This window comes from Gossypium arboreum, chromosome 5, assembly GCF_025698485.1.
Source record: "Gossypium arboreum isolate Shixiya-1 chromosome 5, ASM2569848v2, whole genome shotgun sequence".
In the NCBI taxonomy this organism is placed as follows: domain Eukaryota; kingdom Viridiplantae; phylum Streptophyta; class Magnoliopsida; order Malvales; family Malvaceae; genus Gossypium; species Gossypium arboreum.
In genome coordinates this window covers 21,841,577-21,859,139 of record NC_069074.1, presented here as the reverse complement: position 1 = coordinate 21,859,139, position 17,563 = coordinate 21,841,577, and the positions used below count along the sequence as shown (strand labels likewise).

The 17,563-nt window shown below is 33.9% G+C and overlaps 1 protein-coding gene and 1 long non-coding RNA gene across 2 annotated transcripts; both read right to left on the bottom strand.

Moving 5' to 3' along the window:
• Positions 1-2,126: 2,126 nt before the first annotated feature.
• LOC128292994 (uncharacterized) lies at positions 2,127-2,469 on the bottom strand. The gene is made up of 2 exons (XR_008283004.1): positions 2,299-2,469; positions 2,127-2,218 (listed from the first exon to the last, which is right to left on the bottom strand). It is a non-coding gene; the product is annotated as an uncharacterized LOC128292994 (long non-coding RNA).
• A 1,361-nt stretch (positions 2,470-3,830) lies between these two features.
• On the bottom strand, positions 3,831-4,575 carry LOC128292606 (uncharacterized). The gene is made up of 2 exons (XM_053027457.1): positions 4,235-4,575; positions 3,831-4,149 (listed from the first exon to the last, which is right to left on the bottom strand). Exons 1-2 carry the CDS (start codon positions 4,513-4,515, stop codon positions 3,840-3,842), a joined length of 591 nt encoding a protein of 196 aa, XP_052883417.1. The 5' UTR covers positions 4,516-4,575; the 3' UTR covers positions 3,831-3,839.
• Positions 4,576-17,563: the final 12,988 nt, after the last annotated feature.

Here is a 17,563-nt window from a genome sequence, read left to right as displayed (position 1 = left end):
TAAATAATATTTGAAATACAATTTAATTTATTAATGTGGGTGATTTTTTTAATATATTGATGGCAATGTGATTTGCATATCAAAATCACACACTTAAGTATACATCACGGTTAATTTTTTAATTTTTTTAAATTAGATTGATGGTCGAATTGATTAAATCATTAATTTTTTGGTCTAACCAATTTAGCAGATTCGATTAAAAAGTTAAAAACTTTTGAAAGATCTAGTTCAATCGATTTTTTAGTTGATTCAATCAATTTTTACCGATTCATCACTACAGGAAAACAGACTTTTAGTGGCGCTTTTTAAGCCTTTAGCGGCGCTTTTATGCGCCACTAAAACCTTTAGCGGCGCTTTTATGCGCCACTAAAACCTTTAGCGGCGCTTTCTAAAACGCCGTAAAAATTGCTATATGTAGCATACAAAATTTTGTGGCGTTTGTTGGAAAAAAACGCCGCTATAGGTCAAGGCTTTTAGCGGCGTTTGTGGGAAAAGCGCCGCTAAAGGTCAAGGCTTTTAGCGGCGTTTGTGGGAAAAGCGCCGCTAAAGGTCAAGGCTTTTAGCGGCGTTTGTGGAAAAGCGCCGCTAAAGGTCAAGGCTTTTAGCGGCGTTTGTAGAAGCGCCGCTAAAGGTCAAGGCTTTTAGCGGCGTTTGTGGTAGAAGAGCCGCTAAAGGTCAAGGCTTTTAGCGGCGTTTGTGGGAAAAGCGCCGCTAAAGGTCAAGAGATTTTAGCGGCGTTTGTAGTAGAAGCGCCGCTAAGGTCAGGCTTTTAGCGCTACTTTTTAAAACGCCGCTAAATTTGGCGATTTGTAATATTTTTTTCACCAATATCCATTCTTCCGCATTAAAATCCAACCAAATACAACAAATATAATATAAAATCTGACCAAAAACAACAAATTTAACATAAAAATACAACCAAAATTATTAATTCTAAATGATACTTCAAATTTAACTAAAGATATATGATATAATTAATAATAAAGTATAATTTAAAATTTTTTACAATAATGTTAAGCGTGACAAAACTTAAAACATTCTTACAATAAGAAAACTAATGTCTAAGGCGGCTTTTGCGATTGTTGAAACATATGCATCATCTCTTTGAAGGTGTATTTGGAGGTCATCGTACTTTTTGCTCGTTACGCTACCATCGCTCGTGCCTCTGCCTCTCTCACTGCAGCATTGCCTCCTCTCTGCTACCTCTGCTCTAAGTTGTTCTTGGAGTTCTTCATATTTTCGTTGAACCTCGGCAATTTGCTCAACCGTGTTCGCTTGCATCCGAGCTATCTGGTCTCTTAACCTCTGAACTTGACTTGAGCTTGACTTAGGAAGGCATGTATTCTGGGAGCGGATCCAAAATATTGGGTCGGGGTAACACGAGATCCTTGAAATCGAACCCGACCGTACCTTTCGGGACCCAAAACTTCGGTGATAATTACATTATCAATGTTCTCAAGATTAACAGAACTATCACTCGAAGCAATCGCTTCATATTCCGCCTTCTTATCCTTTAGTTTCTCCTAAAAATCAATTAAAGAGTTAGAAAGCGAAATATATAATAAAAAGAAATGCAACATAACTTAACATTTTTAAAACTACTAATGATGAATTGAATTAAACAATTATAATTAAAGATTATAAATATTTAGAATAAATCAAATATTATTAAGTGAATATACCATAATTTCTCCGACTTGGATGTCATAGGAGATCCATCTTTCTTCCTATCGTAATCTCAAAAAGTGAAGGCGTCCAACTTTTGTCCGGATTTGACTTCCTACAATATAGTAGTAAGAATATTATTTAATAATAGAAAGTTATTAATATTTGAAAGAATTAATAAATTCATAATACCTCGGCCTCATTCTGAAGCAAAACTTCTCGACCTGCTGGTAATGCGTGAATTTTTGTTTTTGCCTGCTACTTGTTCCAACTCGCTCACGGTCCTACATAATAAAATTATTATTACGTATATAGTAAACACTATATATAAGAGTTTGGAAATACACAATACCTCTCCTTTCTTTGAATTCCAAAATCTAACCGCATCTTCCCATTGATACCTCAGCATTCCTGGCGGAACATTTCTCAGTTTTTCCTTGAGGCTTATGTCTTTCTTAAAATATTGTTTCTTTAAAGTGCTTTTATTGTCTCTCCATCTTTTACCTAATGCCTTCTTAATATAATCATCGGAGACTTCTAAAGCAAATCTCTCCTAAAAAAACATAAGTTTAGAATGTAAATATAAATGAAACTTAAACCAAAGTATTATAAATTGCATTCACATTTTGTTACCTTAATATTAGCGAGAGCCTGATTTTTGTTGCTATTAGGCATGTGATGCCATGATTCGTAGTTGATGGGCAACATATTTGCATTTCGTGCTAAAATGCCCAAATAGCCTGCTAAAAGTCGAGCTTCAGATCCAACAGGCTGACCATGAGTATTTCTACTTACTTTAACACGCTCAACAGGATCTAAGTCGTATAAATCTCTAAGTAGCGTCGTCCTCGAACTCTCAAGCGTCCCACCACTTTCAAATTGAAAAATGATATACTATTATTATAGTAAAATTGACAAATAATTCAATAATAAAAGTCAACACATGTAAAATGAACATAATATTACTTTGAAATTCTTCAGGCTCATCAAGTGTCTCCGGCACATTCGAAGATCCAACAAGCATCTGCTGTTCACTATTTCTTTCTTAGAATTTGGAGTATTACGGACAATACTTAAATCTCGTACTCTTCTTCTACACATTTTTCCTGCAATACACATAAAATAATTAAAGTTTTAGTAACAAATTACAACAATAGTAGTACATATAAACTAGTTAAATTATATAACATGACAAAGATTAAAATTATAATATTACATATAATTAAAAATTGTAAAATCGACTACATCATTATTCAGTAAATATCTTCATCCACATCATGTCGAACCCATTGATGTTGTGTATTAGTACTAGGGATATTTTCATCTAAGTTTTGTTCTGGAAAAGGTAATGTTTCTGATCTTTCGACGATGTCATCTCTACTTCCATTACCCATGTCAAACAAGTCTCTAGGGGTGTTCTGGAGTACAACATACCAACCCTCATCAATTGGATCTTTCGAATAAAAACTTGTTTCACTTGAGAGGAAAATACATATGGCTTGTCCATCAATTGTTGTCCATGTGAATCAAGCGAGAGAAATTCACCATTGTAAACCCAAATTGATCTTTTTAATTCCTCGGCGGTATTAACATCGCCCAATCACACGAAATAAGATAACTTTCCATCGCCATAGTAATCCAACTCAATAATGTCGGTAAGAAGTCCGTAATACTCCACATTACCCTCAACCGGATTACTATCCCTAGCACTAGCATAACTTGTAATTGAAGAATTAACAACAACTCCACAATTTTGAGTTCTCCTCATTCTCTCGCGATACTTTGTATGAAATCAGATCCATTGATGAGGAAGGCACTATATCTTTTATTACTCTGTTCGGACCTTGGGAAAGCCATTTAACCGTCATTGGCGTCCTTCCCCTCCAAACCTATTGAATCGAAAGTAAATTAAATAATTAACAATGTATTATGTAAAAACATTCTTATTTGATTAACTAAATTTAGCGATTATATGTAACTTATTAACTTTAGTTACATACCGTTTGACTTAACCATTCATGAAAAGATTACGTGAATAACTTATTAATCTCGATGTTGTAATCTTGAGGCGTGCGAGATCTCAAAATTTGTTTGTACTCACTATATTAAAAACAAGTTTAATTGGTTAGAAGATAAACAAATCAAAGCAGCGAATCGTAAGACAATTTTATAACTTACTTGCGCAACGGTTCAATTGAATCGTGGTTAAAAAGTACATATCGATGTGCCTGTATCCACGATATATCATCTAATTCTACAATTTCAACTTTGCCGATTGGTTCTCCATAACTTTGAAATAAATAAGTTTCGGCCAAGTCATTATCATTGAGCCCAGCATTTCTACTTGGTCTATTCAATCGTGTTTCAGCATCTTCTAAATATCTAGAACAGAAGGTCATGCACTCTTCTGCCAAGTAGCCTTCAGCAATTGATCCTTCTGGATAACGCTTATTGCGACAATATGACTTCAATTTGCTTAGGAACCTAAACACGATATACAATATTTATCAAAAGCTGTAACTAAATGTATAGAGGTGAATGAATGAATACTTGAGAAATAAATTAGCACCTTTCTATAGGATACATCCATCGATAAAAAACCGGTCCACCAAGGATTGCTTCGTGAGGGAGATGGATTACCAAGTGCACCATAATAGTGAAGAAGGAAGGTGGAAAGATCTTCTCTAAATTGCATAAAGTCAAAGCCGCTCGATCCTGTAGTTTCTCAAGTTCTTCGACATTCAAAACTTTGCCACAGATAGCTTTCATTATATTGGATAGTTCAATTATACAGGACGTTACATTTTTTGACATACAGCACCGTAAAGCAATTGGGAGTAAATCTTGCATCAAGATGTGGTAATCATGTGATTTTAATGAATATAATCTTCTATCTTTGAAACTCACACATCGAGATATATTTGAAGCATACGCATCTGGGACCTTTATATCCTTCAACACCATGCAGAAAACTTCTTTCTCTTTCTTTGACATTGAAAAAATAGAAGGCGGCAACCGATATTTCCCATTCGGAAGTACTTGAGGATGAAGATCACGCCGGATTCTCATGTCAACTAAATCAAGTCGGCTCTGAAGATTGTCTTTTGATTTTCCATCGATATTTAAAATTGTCCCAATTATGTTCTCGCAGACATTCTTCTCAATATGCATGACATCAAGATTGTGGCGTAAAATGTTGTGCTCCCAATAAGGCAACTCAAAAAAAATACTCCTTTTCTTCCACAACTCCGCCTCATTAGGATCATCCTCTTCGTCAGATTCATCATCAGATTCATCCCTCGATCTTCTCCTTGTTTGCGTGATAGGTGGTTGATTCATCTTCCGTAACTAAAGTTGATATCTTTTAACATAAACAAGATTTCAGATCCAGCAGTGCGCTCAGAGCTCCTCTGTACTCTTGATGCAGTCAAATAGAGTCCTCTGAAATCTAAATTTATGATTTTCATCTAACCACCGACGATGGCCCATGTAAGAGAACTTCTTCCCATTATACAACCACTTGAACAATTTTTGCAGCACAACAAGGACGAGCATAACGTCCTTTAGTACTCCAACCGATAAATTAGCATAAGCAGAAATCATTAATTGTCCACAATAAAGCTGCACGTAAATTAAAGTTCTCCTTTCTCAATACATCATATGTCTCAACACCGACCATAATTGTTTTAACTCTTCAATAAGTGGCTGCAAATAGATGTCAATATCATTTAGGACCTTTCTCTCGGGGATAATCATTGATAAAATAAATGAAGATTGCTTCATGCAAATCCATGGAGGCAAATTGTAAGGAACAAGCACTACAGGCCAAATCTTGTCTGAAGTACTCATGATTTTAAATGGATTAAAGCCATCATTTGCTAGCCCAAGCCTCACATTAGAGGATCGCTTGCAAAACTTGGAAATTCTTGTCAAATGATTTCCAAGCTAAAGAATCCGTGGGATGTCTTAATAATCCATCATCGGTCCGTTGATCATTATGCCACGTCATAGATTCGGCTATCTTTGAGGACATGAAAAGCCTTTGAAGTCTTGGTATCGGGGAAAATATCGCAAGACCTTGGTGGCTTCTTTCTTAATCGTGCCCCACCTTCATCCGTATTCACATCTTACGTATTACTATTCATCCAACGAGACTTACCGCAAACATGACAAGATTGTTGGTTTTTGATCACCCAGTACAACATGCGATCATTTGGGCAACTATGAATTTTATCGTACCCAAGGCCCAAATCTTTTATTAGTCTCTTCATGTCTTGACAAGGCGGGAATTTTGCAAGCGAAACATCTCTCTTAGAAACTCTAGCACATTGTAAAAGAGTTTCGGTCCACCCTCCCAAACATTTTAAATGAAATAGAGCGAATGCGAAGGACAATTTAAAATATTTTGATCCTCGTAAAGTTCTTCATTCATTTCATTAAGTAAATTGTAGAACTTAGCCGCTTCTTCATTTGGCTCCTCATTAGGTGCACTTGTTCCCGTTTCGCAAAAAACATTTCTACCAATATTACAATCCTCAGATATAATAAAATCAGGTGGACACGATTGCTCACCATGACTACGCATATTAAATGCATCCCGCAACATATCTTCCATGTCATCTTGTCTAACATACTGATGGTAATCGATGATCGAGGATAAGTCGGATTAATCGTTGAAGAAGTTCCACTAGATGTACACTCTCCATGGAAAATCCATTTTTATACCCCGAATAAAGCCATCAACAATTAGATGTTCAGAGACAACTTCACGAAAATGCCGTTAGATGTTGCCACACTTCTTACACGGGCAAAGAATCATATTCTCTTGGCTTGCATTTTGAAATGCAAAATTTAGAAAAGTTTGTACTCCATTTTGATAGGCATTGCTTACCCTTGACAATTTCATCCAACTCCTATCCATTTTGTAGTTCTTGAAATCTAAAGTTGACAACATATTACGATTACTTAAATGTTCTCAATTGATTTAAACCATATCATTATACTAAATATCAAGTCTCTAATGGGTATAAACTAATTTAGGCAAGGCGTTGCAGGATTTTCGACTATAGATTTATGTATTATGTAAGTTAAGTAAATTTTGTAAACTAGTTATGTATGATATGATATATATTTAAGTATTATGTAAGTTATGTAATTTATGATATGATATATATTTATGTAAATTATATATTTATCTAAGTTATGTAAGTTATGTAAATTATGATATAAAATATATTTAAGTATTATGTAAGTTATGTAAGTTATATATTTATCTAAGTTATATAAGTTATGTATGTTATATAAGTTATGTAAGTTATATATGTTATATAAGCTATGTAAATTATGATATCAAATATATTTATGTATTATGTAAGTTTTTATTTCACGATGTGGAAAATCACATGGATAATACATATCAAATATCAAGTATCTATAGGTAAGTAGCGGGATTAAATAATATTTAATTAAATAATATTTATAAAAATTATTTTAATTAAATAATATACATGTCGTTCGTTTTTATTTGACAAATCACATGTGCGATTAAAATAGTCCACAATTAATTTAATTTATGTTTTACAAGTCATCTTTTCTTAAGTACATATTAAAACCTTGTGTGGACATCCGTATTTAGCTTAAAAGCTATGATTTAGTTTGAATAAAAGTTTAACTTAAATGGTAAAACAGACGATAATATTTGTAATAAAGCGGAGAATAATATTTGTGATAAAGCGGACGAGAATATTTCAATAATAATTTAAATTTAAGTTAAAAACTATATAAAATATTTTATTAAATATTTGTATATTAGATGGGACATATTAAATTGAAACATTTGAATTTTTAAGATTCATCATACGTGGCGTTGTTACACCTAGGGAGGATCCATTATATATGCGACTCGATATAAGGCAACCCGTCGAGTTTCCGACCTATATACTTTGAATCTTTAAAATATTTAAAATAAGGTTGGAGAGAAGGTCACTATTGTTGTAATTTTGATAAAAAGTAATTATAACTTTTAAAGAAATTTAAAAATATTAAATATTAAAATAAAACATTATTAATATAAAAAAATAGTAATTTGAATATAATAATATAAAAAAAGAATCGTAGTTTAATTTTTATAAATAAATTGGAAATAAATTAAGGTTATATAAATATTCAATAGTAAATGAGCTCGATACAACTTTTTTCAAGTCTTTTTGAATTTTTTAAGATTCATCATACGTGGCGTTGTTACACCTAGGGAGGATCCATTATATCTTGCAGCTCGATATAAGGCAACCCGTCAGGTTTCCAGCCTATATACTTTGAATCTTTAAAATATTTAAAATAAGGTTGAGAGAAAGTCACTATTGTTGTAATTTTAATGGACAAGCAAGCTACGGTAATAAAATTAATTCATACCTATTCATACTTAAGTTGAATCAAATAATAATTAAGTTGAACCAAATATTTAAAATTAATTTGGAAACAAAATAGTTCTACTCCAAACAGAACTAGCAATTAAATCTTTACAAAATCGCAACCCCAAAATATTAATTTTTCCAAAATCATCATGATAAAACTATTATTGATTAGAATTTTGAAATAAAGCCTACCTTAATAAAACGCACTGGTCTACTCCACTCTCACCGACAAGAAAAGTAAGTCGGAGTCAAAAAAGTAATATTTGTTAAGTAATTTAAAGTGAAAATGCATAGAAATAAGGAAAAATTTTAGCAACGAAACTTGTACGTACGTAGAACAAATGCCAATGGCTGTGGTGTATTTAGTTGCACCAAATATTAATTCAGGTGCTCGATAGTACCTAGAACAGATGTAAGATTATAAGAGTAGCACCAAATATGTTTCAGTTTAAGCAAATATAGAAACTTTACCTATATCAATTTTGCAAGTGCCCACTTGTACCGGGATCAAAGACAACGCCAATGAAGCTATACACCTTAGCAAAATATGGCAAAGCGCACGATAAACACATAAGTTGGATAGAAACATGAAAAGAGACCAAAAGAACATCTAAAAACAAAATGGAATCACCATTAGTATGTAAACATGAAAATGCATGATTGAAACAAACCAACTTTGCATGTGCGAATCATACTCCACAAAACTCATAAACATTAACTTCTCCTAACGAATACCAACTTTATGTTTACAGAGGCCTTGATCAAAACTAACATAAGCTGTTGATTTATAACTTATCTAATAAGAATCATAGAATATGCAGAAAGTACGAGCATTTAATTTCAAGAGAACCATGTATTGAAGGAAAAGAGCAGAAAATGATCAATGTATGCAACACACGGTCTATATTTCAAAAGCTGAGTAAAGCTTTCATCTAGTACCAAATACATACATATATAGAGACACAAACACACTAATTCATACTTAAGTTGAATCAAATAATACTTAAGTTGAACCAAAACATAAAAACTTATTCATACTTCAAATAATAATTAATAATACTATTTTGAAAAAAATTAGTTATAAATTTTAAAGACATTTAAAAATAATAAATATTAAAATCAAACATGTTTAATATAACAAAAATAGTAATTTGAATATAATAATATCAAGAAAGAATCGTAGTTTACTTTTAAAGTGGAAATAAATTAAGGCTATATAAATATTCAATAGCGATAGAACTTTTTTCAATTCTTTTTGAATTTTTTAAGATTCATCATACGTGGCGTTGTTACACCTAGGGAGGATCCATTATATCTTGCAGCTCGATATAAGGCAACCCGTCAGGTTTCCAGCCTATATACTTTGAATCTTTAAAATATTTAAAATAAGGTTGGAGAGAAGGTCAGCTATTGTTGTAATTATAATGGACAAGCAAGCTACATATATGGTAATAAAATTAGTTCATACTTATTCATACTTCAAATAAGTAATACTATAAGGTCAGGTTTCCAGCCTATATACTTTGAATCTTTGAAATATGTTAGAATTAAGTGACCCAAATTCTTATTTAAATAAAATACGATGGAAAATAAAATAAAAGTAAAATCCATATAGAACTAGACTTCTTTTATTTTATTTTAGAATAAGGTTTTTAAACCTTATTAAACTCCATCTATTTTATATTGATTAGGATAAGGTGTTTCAATCCTACTAGAATATGGCTTTGCAAGCCTATAAATAGACATAGTCTATTCCTCTTGTATTTGAGTAAAAAAATTTTTCGACATAGTGAATTTTCTTCTCCTCTGCTTCGTGATTTTTTTCTGAAAGGGTTTCCACGTAAAATTTATGTGTTCTTTATTTTATTTATTTTATTCTATTTTATTTTTCACAAATTGGTATCGAGCTTAGGGTTATTCATCTCGATCACGGTAATGGCGTCTTTGAAGTATGAAATTCATTGTTGGATCGCAACACCAGATTTGCGTTGTGGCAAATTAAGATGCAAGCGATTCTTGCAGATGGATCTAGAGGATGCCTGCTAGGATAGATAAGATGCCTTCGACATTAACAGATGAAGAGAAGAAGCGTAAGGATCGAAGGCATTAACACAATTACATCGCATTTGTCCAACGAAATTTTGCAGGATGTGATGAAAGAGAAAAGCTGTCATTGCATTATGGAAGAGGCTAGAACAAATATGTATGTCGAAAACTCTAACAAGCAAGTTGCATATGAAGCGGCGTCTTTATGCTCATCGTTTGGAGGAAGGTGCGTCATACACGAACACTTAACGGTGTTTAAAGAAATTCTCTCAAACTTGGAGGCCATGGAGGTTCAAGATGATAAGGAAGATCTAGGGTTGATTCTACTTTGTTCGTTGCCCCGTCTTATTCAACCTTTAGAGACACGATTTTATATAGCGCGAGTCTCTCACGGTTGATGAGGTTTATGATTCTTTAACCTCGTATGATAAGATGAAGCATCTTGTGGTTAAACCCAACTCTCGGGGAGAGGGTCTCATTGTTCGTGGGAGACAAGACCGGAATGTTGATGATGATCGTGGTAGAACAGAGCGGAATCCTCGTGGTAAATCTAAGGGTAGATCGAAATCTTCAAACAGAGGTAAAACTTGCAACTTCGCAAGAAGAAAGGGCACATTAAATCTGAGTGCTATAAGCTACAAAATAAGATTAAAAGGGAGGTTGTGAATCAAAAGGAAAACGACCGGAAAATTCGGTGAAGTGATGTTGTAGAAGACTACGGCGATGGTGAACTTCTAGTTGCTTCATCAATGATTCTAAAGTAAGCGAGGTGGATACTTGATTCAGTTGCACCTTCCACATGAGTCCCAATCGGGATTGGTTTACAACTTATGAAACAAGATTTGAAGGTGTTGTTTTGATGGGAAATAATGCTTCATGTAAAATCGCAGTGTTGGAACAATTAAAGTTAAGATGTTTGATGGAGTTGTCGAACACTTAGTGACGTGCGGCATGTTCGAATTGAAAAGAAATTTAATTTCGTTGAGTACTCTTGATTCAAAAGTGCAGATACACGGTGAAAGTGGGGTTTAAAGATTTCAAAGGGTCCCTTGTTGTGATGAAAGGGCAAAGAAAGATTGCCAAGTTATATGTTTCTGAGGTTCTATTATTCTTGGTGATGCAATTGTCGCTTCCTCTTCCTTGTCGGATGATGATATTACTAAACTTTGGCATATCGCCTAGGGCATATGAGTGAGAATGGCATGGCGAAATTAAGCAAAGAGGACTTCTTAATGGGCAAGGAATTTGCAAACCTGAATTTCGTGAAACCTTTGTGTTTTGGGAAGCAAAGAGAGTTCGATTCACTAGAGGAATCCATAACACGAAGGAAGCGTTGGAGTATATCCATTACGATCGTGGGGGCCGTCGAGTGCCTTCGAGAGGTGGAGCTAATTATATGCTAACCTTTATTGATGATTTTTCCGAGAAAAGTTTGGGCGTTCTTCACGAAGCGAAAGCGATGTGTTTTCCACATTTAAGTCTTGGAAAATTATGATTGAAAAGCAGACGGAAAAGCAGATAAAATACCTCCGCATGCACAATGGCTTAGAGTTACGTTACGATGAGTTTAATAGATTGTGCAAGTCGGAAGGATTATGAGACACTTGACGATTCGTCATACTCCTGACAAAAGCGGCGTTGCGAGCGAATGAAACGAGCGATCATGGAGAAGGTTCGATGTATGTTGTCAAATGCCAACTTACGAAGTCATTTTGGGCGACGACCTCTCTGCATGTTTTTGATCAACCGATCTCCATCCGTTGCCATTGAGAAAAAGACTCTACAAGAGGTATGGTGCAGTAATCCCGCTAATTATTACGATTTAAAGATTTTTGGGTGTCCTGCGTATGCTCATGTTGATAATGGAAAATTGGAACCGAGATCCATTAAATCGTTTTCTTGGTTATAAAGTGGTGTAAAGGCTATAAGTTATGGTGTCTGAAAATAGAAAAGTTGTGATTAGCAGAGATGTTGTTTTTGATGAAGCGCTATGCTACCTAACTTATCTCTTAAAGACTCTTCCAATAAAGAAAACCAAAAGCGGTGGAGCATCGATTAATCTGAATCAACTCCTCAAGCCGATACAAAAATTGAGAATAGAGTTGCTTCTTCACCGCAATACTCTATCGCCAAAAACAGGACAAGAAGAGAAATTAAACCTCCAAAGAAGTATGCCGAGGTTGATCTAGTTGCTTATGCTTTAAATGTGGTGAAGATATAGATGCGAATCAAGAGCCATTTAATTATTCGAGGCGATTAGTTGTGAAGACTCGAAAAGTGGATGTTTGCTATGCAAGAGGAGATGGAATCACTCCACAAAAAAGAACATGGGATCTTGTAAAACTTCCTAAAGGTAAAAAGGCATTCGTTGTAAATGGGTGTTTAAAAAGAAAGAAGGGACTCAGGAGTTGAAGAACCCGGATATAAAGTAAGGCTTGTTGCAAAGGGTTACTGATCAAATTCGAGTGGACTTCACAGATGTGTTCTCTCCGGTTGTTAAGCATAGTTCGATTGAGCTTTGCTTGGTATTGTTGCCATGCATGATTTGGAGCTTGAGCGGTTAGATGTAAAAGCGCATTTTGCATGGAGAACTTGAGGAAGATATTTACATGCAACAACGAGAGGGTTTTATAGTCTCGAAAAAGAGGACTATGTTTGCTTGTTGAAAAAGTCCCTTTACGGTTTGAAACGATCACCAAGACAAGGGTACAAGAGGTTTGATTCCTTTATGACTTCTCATGATTTCAAAAGAAGTAGTTTTGACAGTTGTGTCTACTTTAAGAAAAAAAGTGATGGTTCTTTTGTGTATCTACTTCTTTATGTTGATGACATGTTGATAGCGACAAAAGATAAAGAGAGATAAGAAAGGTTAAAGCCCAACTAAGTGAAGAATTTGAGATGAAAGATTTAGGACCAGCAAAGAAGATACTTGGTATGGAGATTCTCGAGATAGAAAAGCAAGTAAATTGTACCTAAGTCGGAAGGGTACATTGAGAAAGTTCTTTGCGGAGTTCAATATCAGAGTGCTAAGCTGTTAGTACTCCTTTAGCGACCATTTCGGACTTTCATCGGCCTTATCTCCTCAATCGGATAATGAGATTGAGAACATGTCACATGTTCCATACTCTAGTCGATGAGGATCTCTCATGTATGCTATGGTTTGTTCACGTCCGATTTATCATATGCGATCGGTGCGGTTAGCGGATACATGGCGAATCACGGTAAAGAACACTGGAAAGCGATTCGATGGATTTTAAGATACTTACGAGGCACTACTAATGTTTGCTTACAGTTTGGAAGAACTAAAGATGGAGTTATAGGGTATGTTGATGCTGATTTTCTTTGGAGACCTTGATAGAAGAAGATCTCTCACGAGTTACGTCTTTACAATCGGAGGTTGTGCAATTAGTTGGAAAGCCACTTTGCAAACTACGATCGCTTTGTCTACCACTGAAGGTGAGTACATGGCGATTCACGAGGCTTGTAAAGAAGCTATTTGGTTGAAGGGACTATTTAGTGAACTCAATGAAGACCTTCAAATCAGCACGATATTTTGTGACGATCAGTGCCATCTTTCTTACAAAAGATCAAATGTTTCATGAGAGAACAAAACACATTGATATTCGGTATCATTTTGTTCGTGATATTATTGCTCGTGGTGATATTGTTGTGAGCAAAATTAGCACTCATGAAAATCCTGCAGATATGATGACTAAGTCACTTCCTATAACCAAGTTTGAGCATTGCTTAGACTTGGTTGGTGTTCATTGTTGAAGTTAAACCCTTAAGGGTTTTTCGGAAGAGGTGAAGAACTTGTTTATTGAAAGTTCGCGATGAAGAACTTGTTCATTGAGAATTTGTGTCAAGGTGGAGATTGTTAGAATTAAGTGACCCAAATTCTTATTTAAATAAAATACGATGGAAAATAAAATAAAAGTAAAATCCATATAGAACTAGACTTCTTTTATTTTATTTTAGAATAAGGTTTTAAACCTTATTAAACTCCATCTATTTTATATTGATTAGGATAAGGTGTTTCAATCCTACTAGAATATGGCTTTGCAAGCCTATAAATAGACATAGTCTATTCCTCTTGTATTTGAGTAAAAAATTTTTCGACATAGTGAATTTTCTTCTCCTCTGCTAGTGGTTTTTTCCGAAAGGGTTTCACGTAAAATTTATGTGTTCTTTATTTTTATTTATTTTATTCTATTTTATTTTTCACAAAATATTTAAAAGCGTACCTTAATAAAAGCGTACTGGTCTACTCCACTATCACCAAAGAAAGAATTTGGAGTCCAAAAAGTAATATTTGTTAAGTAATTTAAAGTGAAAATGCATAGAAATAAGGAAAAAAAATTTAGCAACTAAACGGCCTGTACGTACCTAGAACAGATGTAAGATTATAAGAGTAGCACCAAATATATTTCAGTTTAAGAAAATATAAAAACTCAAATACTAACAATTTCATTTAAGGACAACAGCCACCTCTTGTTCTCTTGACTATCATCAAGAATTTTCAGCATGGCAGGCAGTTCTCTTCTTTTTTGGTTCATTACCAACATTTCAGGAACATTATTTATAAAATTTCACAACCATCATTTTTATTAAGTTCTAGGTTTGGTGAACAAAAACAATATAATGAAAAAAATATCTTAGAACTTTTGACTTTGTCTCACGAGCACTTCCTTTTGGTAGTATGGAGGGTATGAAACTAAAAAGAATCCAACAGAAACAAGTGAGGATAAAATGATTGACACGAACTAGACATGAACAGTTAATGACCCAATGTGTAGGTTCCCAAAATAACATGAAAAATTACTCTCGCAAGAAAGTAAAGTGTCTTTTTCTTGCATGCTAAAATTCTTTTATTTGATTCAAAATGCATGAAAAGGAAAAATCAATATTAGGCTAGACTCTAGAGACGACCAAGGAGAAAATTAGAAAGAATCTTCACATAATTTCAAGAATGGTGAAATAGAACATAATGTCAATAAAGCGTAAATTCATATAAACTGGGTTTTTGCAGAGATTGAAAAACCAAACAACGACCCGAGAAGCTCAAACTGAAAAGGTCCTTTCTAGGGACGAGCGACAAATGCGGTTTTAACATTGATTACCGAGCAAATAAATGCGAACTACCCCGGACAATTCCAATTCAAACAATAAAAATAATAAACAAATGGATAATAAAGCGATCCAAGACAAACAAATTTCTTCACATAAGCGAAAGAAAATGAATAGAGAATTCAACAATATAAAACGTGAGCAACAAGACAAGAATAAACTCTTAAATCAATCTAAGTCCACACTAAACACATAAGTTGGATAGAAACATGAAAAGCAGACCAAAAGAACATCTAAATAACCAAAATATAACAATTTTATTATATAAAAGCGTGAGCAACAAGACAACAATAAACTCTTAAATCAATCTAAGTCCACACTAAACACATAAGTTGGATAGAAACATGAAAAGCAGACCAAAATAACATCTAAATAACCAAAATGGAATCACCATTATTATGTAAACATGAAAATGCAGATTGAAACAAACCAACTTTGCATGTGCGAATCATACTCCACAAAACTCATAAACATTAACTTCTCCTAACGAATACCAACTTTATATTTACAGAGGCCTTGATGGAAACTAATATAAGCTGTTGATATATAACTTATCTAATAAGAATCACGAATATGCGAGAAAGTACACGAGTATTTAATATCAAGAGAACCATGTATTCAAAGGAAAAGAGCGAGAATTGATCAATGTATGCAAAACTTGGTCTATATTTCAAAGCTGGAATCTGACTTTCATCTATTACCAAATACATACATATATAGAGACACAAACACACAGCATACATCTTCCATTACGAGGCATCTATTTCTTGAAAATGAAAGATAAAGCACGCTTCTACGTGAAACTTAACGAAGGAAGCCAAATCGAGACAAAACACAAAAAAGAGTGGATGAAATAAGCTTAAAAATTTAGGAATGTAATTAAAATGTTAATTAAATGTTAGGAAAAACATTAAAACTTTACGAATGTAATTAAATGTTAATTAAACATTGAAAACATAAAAGGAAAAACATGTTGAAAGAAACATAAATGTTAGGAAAAAAAGGTTACCTTGATTGAAATGGAAATGTTTTCTTGAGGGTTTATTTAGAGATGCTTGGGATTGATCTCTAATAATGTCGAGAGACTTCCCTACTCATTGCATTTGAAGAACAAAAGTGCATTTACAGTCGACAAAACAATCAAATGAGTTCTAAAATAAACAACATTTAATGATTGGTATAATATTAATTATATTGCATAATAACGGTGGGAATAAACAAATAAAATGATTACAAAAACAGACCAACAATATGGTATAACATTAACGGAGAAATAGGACCAAGCTCAATACCATTAAAAGACAAGAAGTTACATTGTATACATATTAAAAGACGAGAAGTCGTTGTTGCTCGATAAATTTGAAAGCTGTCCATATATTTGGGAACATAGTAGATCAAATATATATAAGCACTAACAATATTATTATTAATGCCAAAGACCGTTTTTACTCTCCGTGAGAGGAGCTGATCCTCAAACACCAAGTTATCCACAGTTTGTCAGTAGAGAAAAGTGAATAACAGGAAAACCGAAACAAATGAAGACCAAATATAATTCAAAGCGGTCTAAAAGCGAATTCCAGATTCCTATCAAAATTGGTCAAAATATCACCTTGAGCTCATTGTATATAGGTTGAACATTGAAATGGCAAACATATGCATTAGTCATAATAGGGATAACTACTAGTAAATCCAAAATTGCCATTTTCGATCCAAAATCTAGGCTCCTCCTTGGAGCCTCTATCTTCCTTCAATAAGCTTAATGAATGCAACAACAAGGCAAACCACAATTAAAACAACAATGAGAGCTATCGAAGCAGCCAAAGTCATGCTCAATGAATGAATCCTATCTAACACGCAAAGTGGAGCAAGAAAAACAACCATAACAACCAAAACCAACAACTTCCTATGATCCCCAAAACTAGTCCTAACCACTGATCGAGAACCCCAATATGACGAACCGAACCAGACATAACATCTCCCAGACATTACGAACCGAACCAGTCCTAACCACTGATCGAGAATCCCTAAAACAAGCCCTAGAACCTTCATAGTAGCAGGTAAAGCCATGATTCCAGCACAAATAATTGTGGTGGTTCAGTTCAAAACAGCACCAGAAACACTAGACTCGGTATTGGGTTTACTTAAAACAAGGGTATAATCATCGAGATCAACATCAACATCAGTATCAACATCATTAATCTAAAATCCCAAAAAAAATAAAAGCCAAGTAATACAGTAACTACACATTAATCTAAAGGGGAATAAAAACTAACCATTTAAAACCCATAAACCATCGGCCGTCGGCGAGAGGA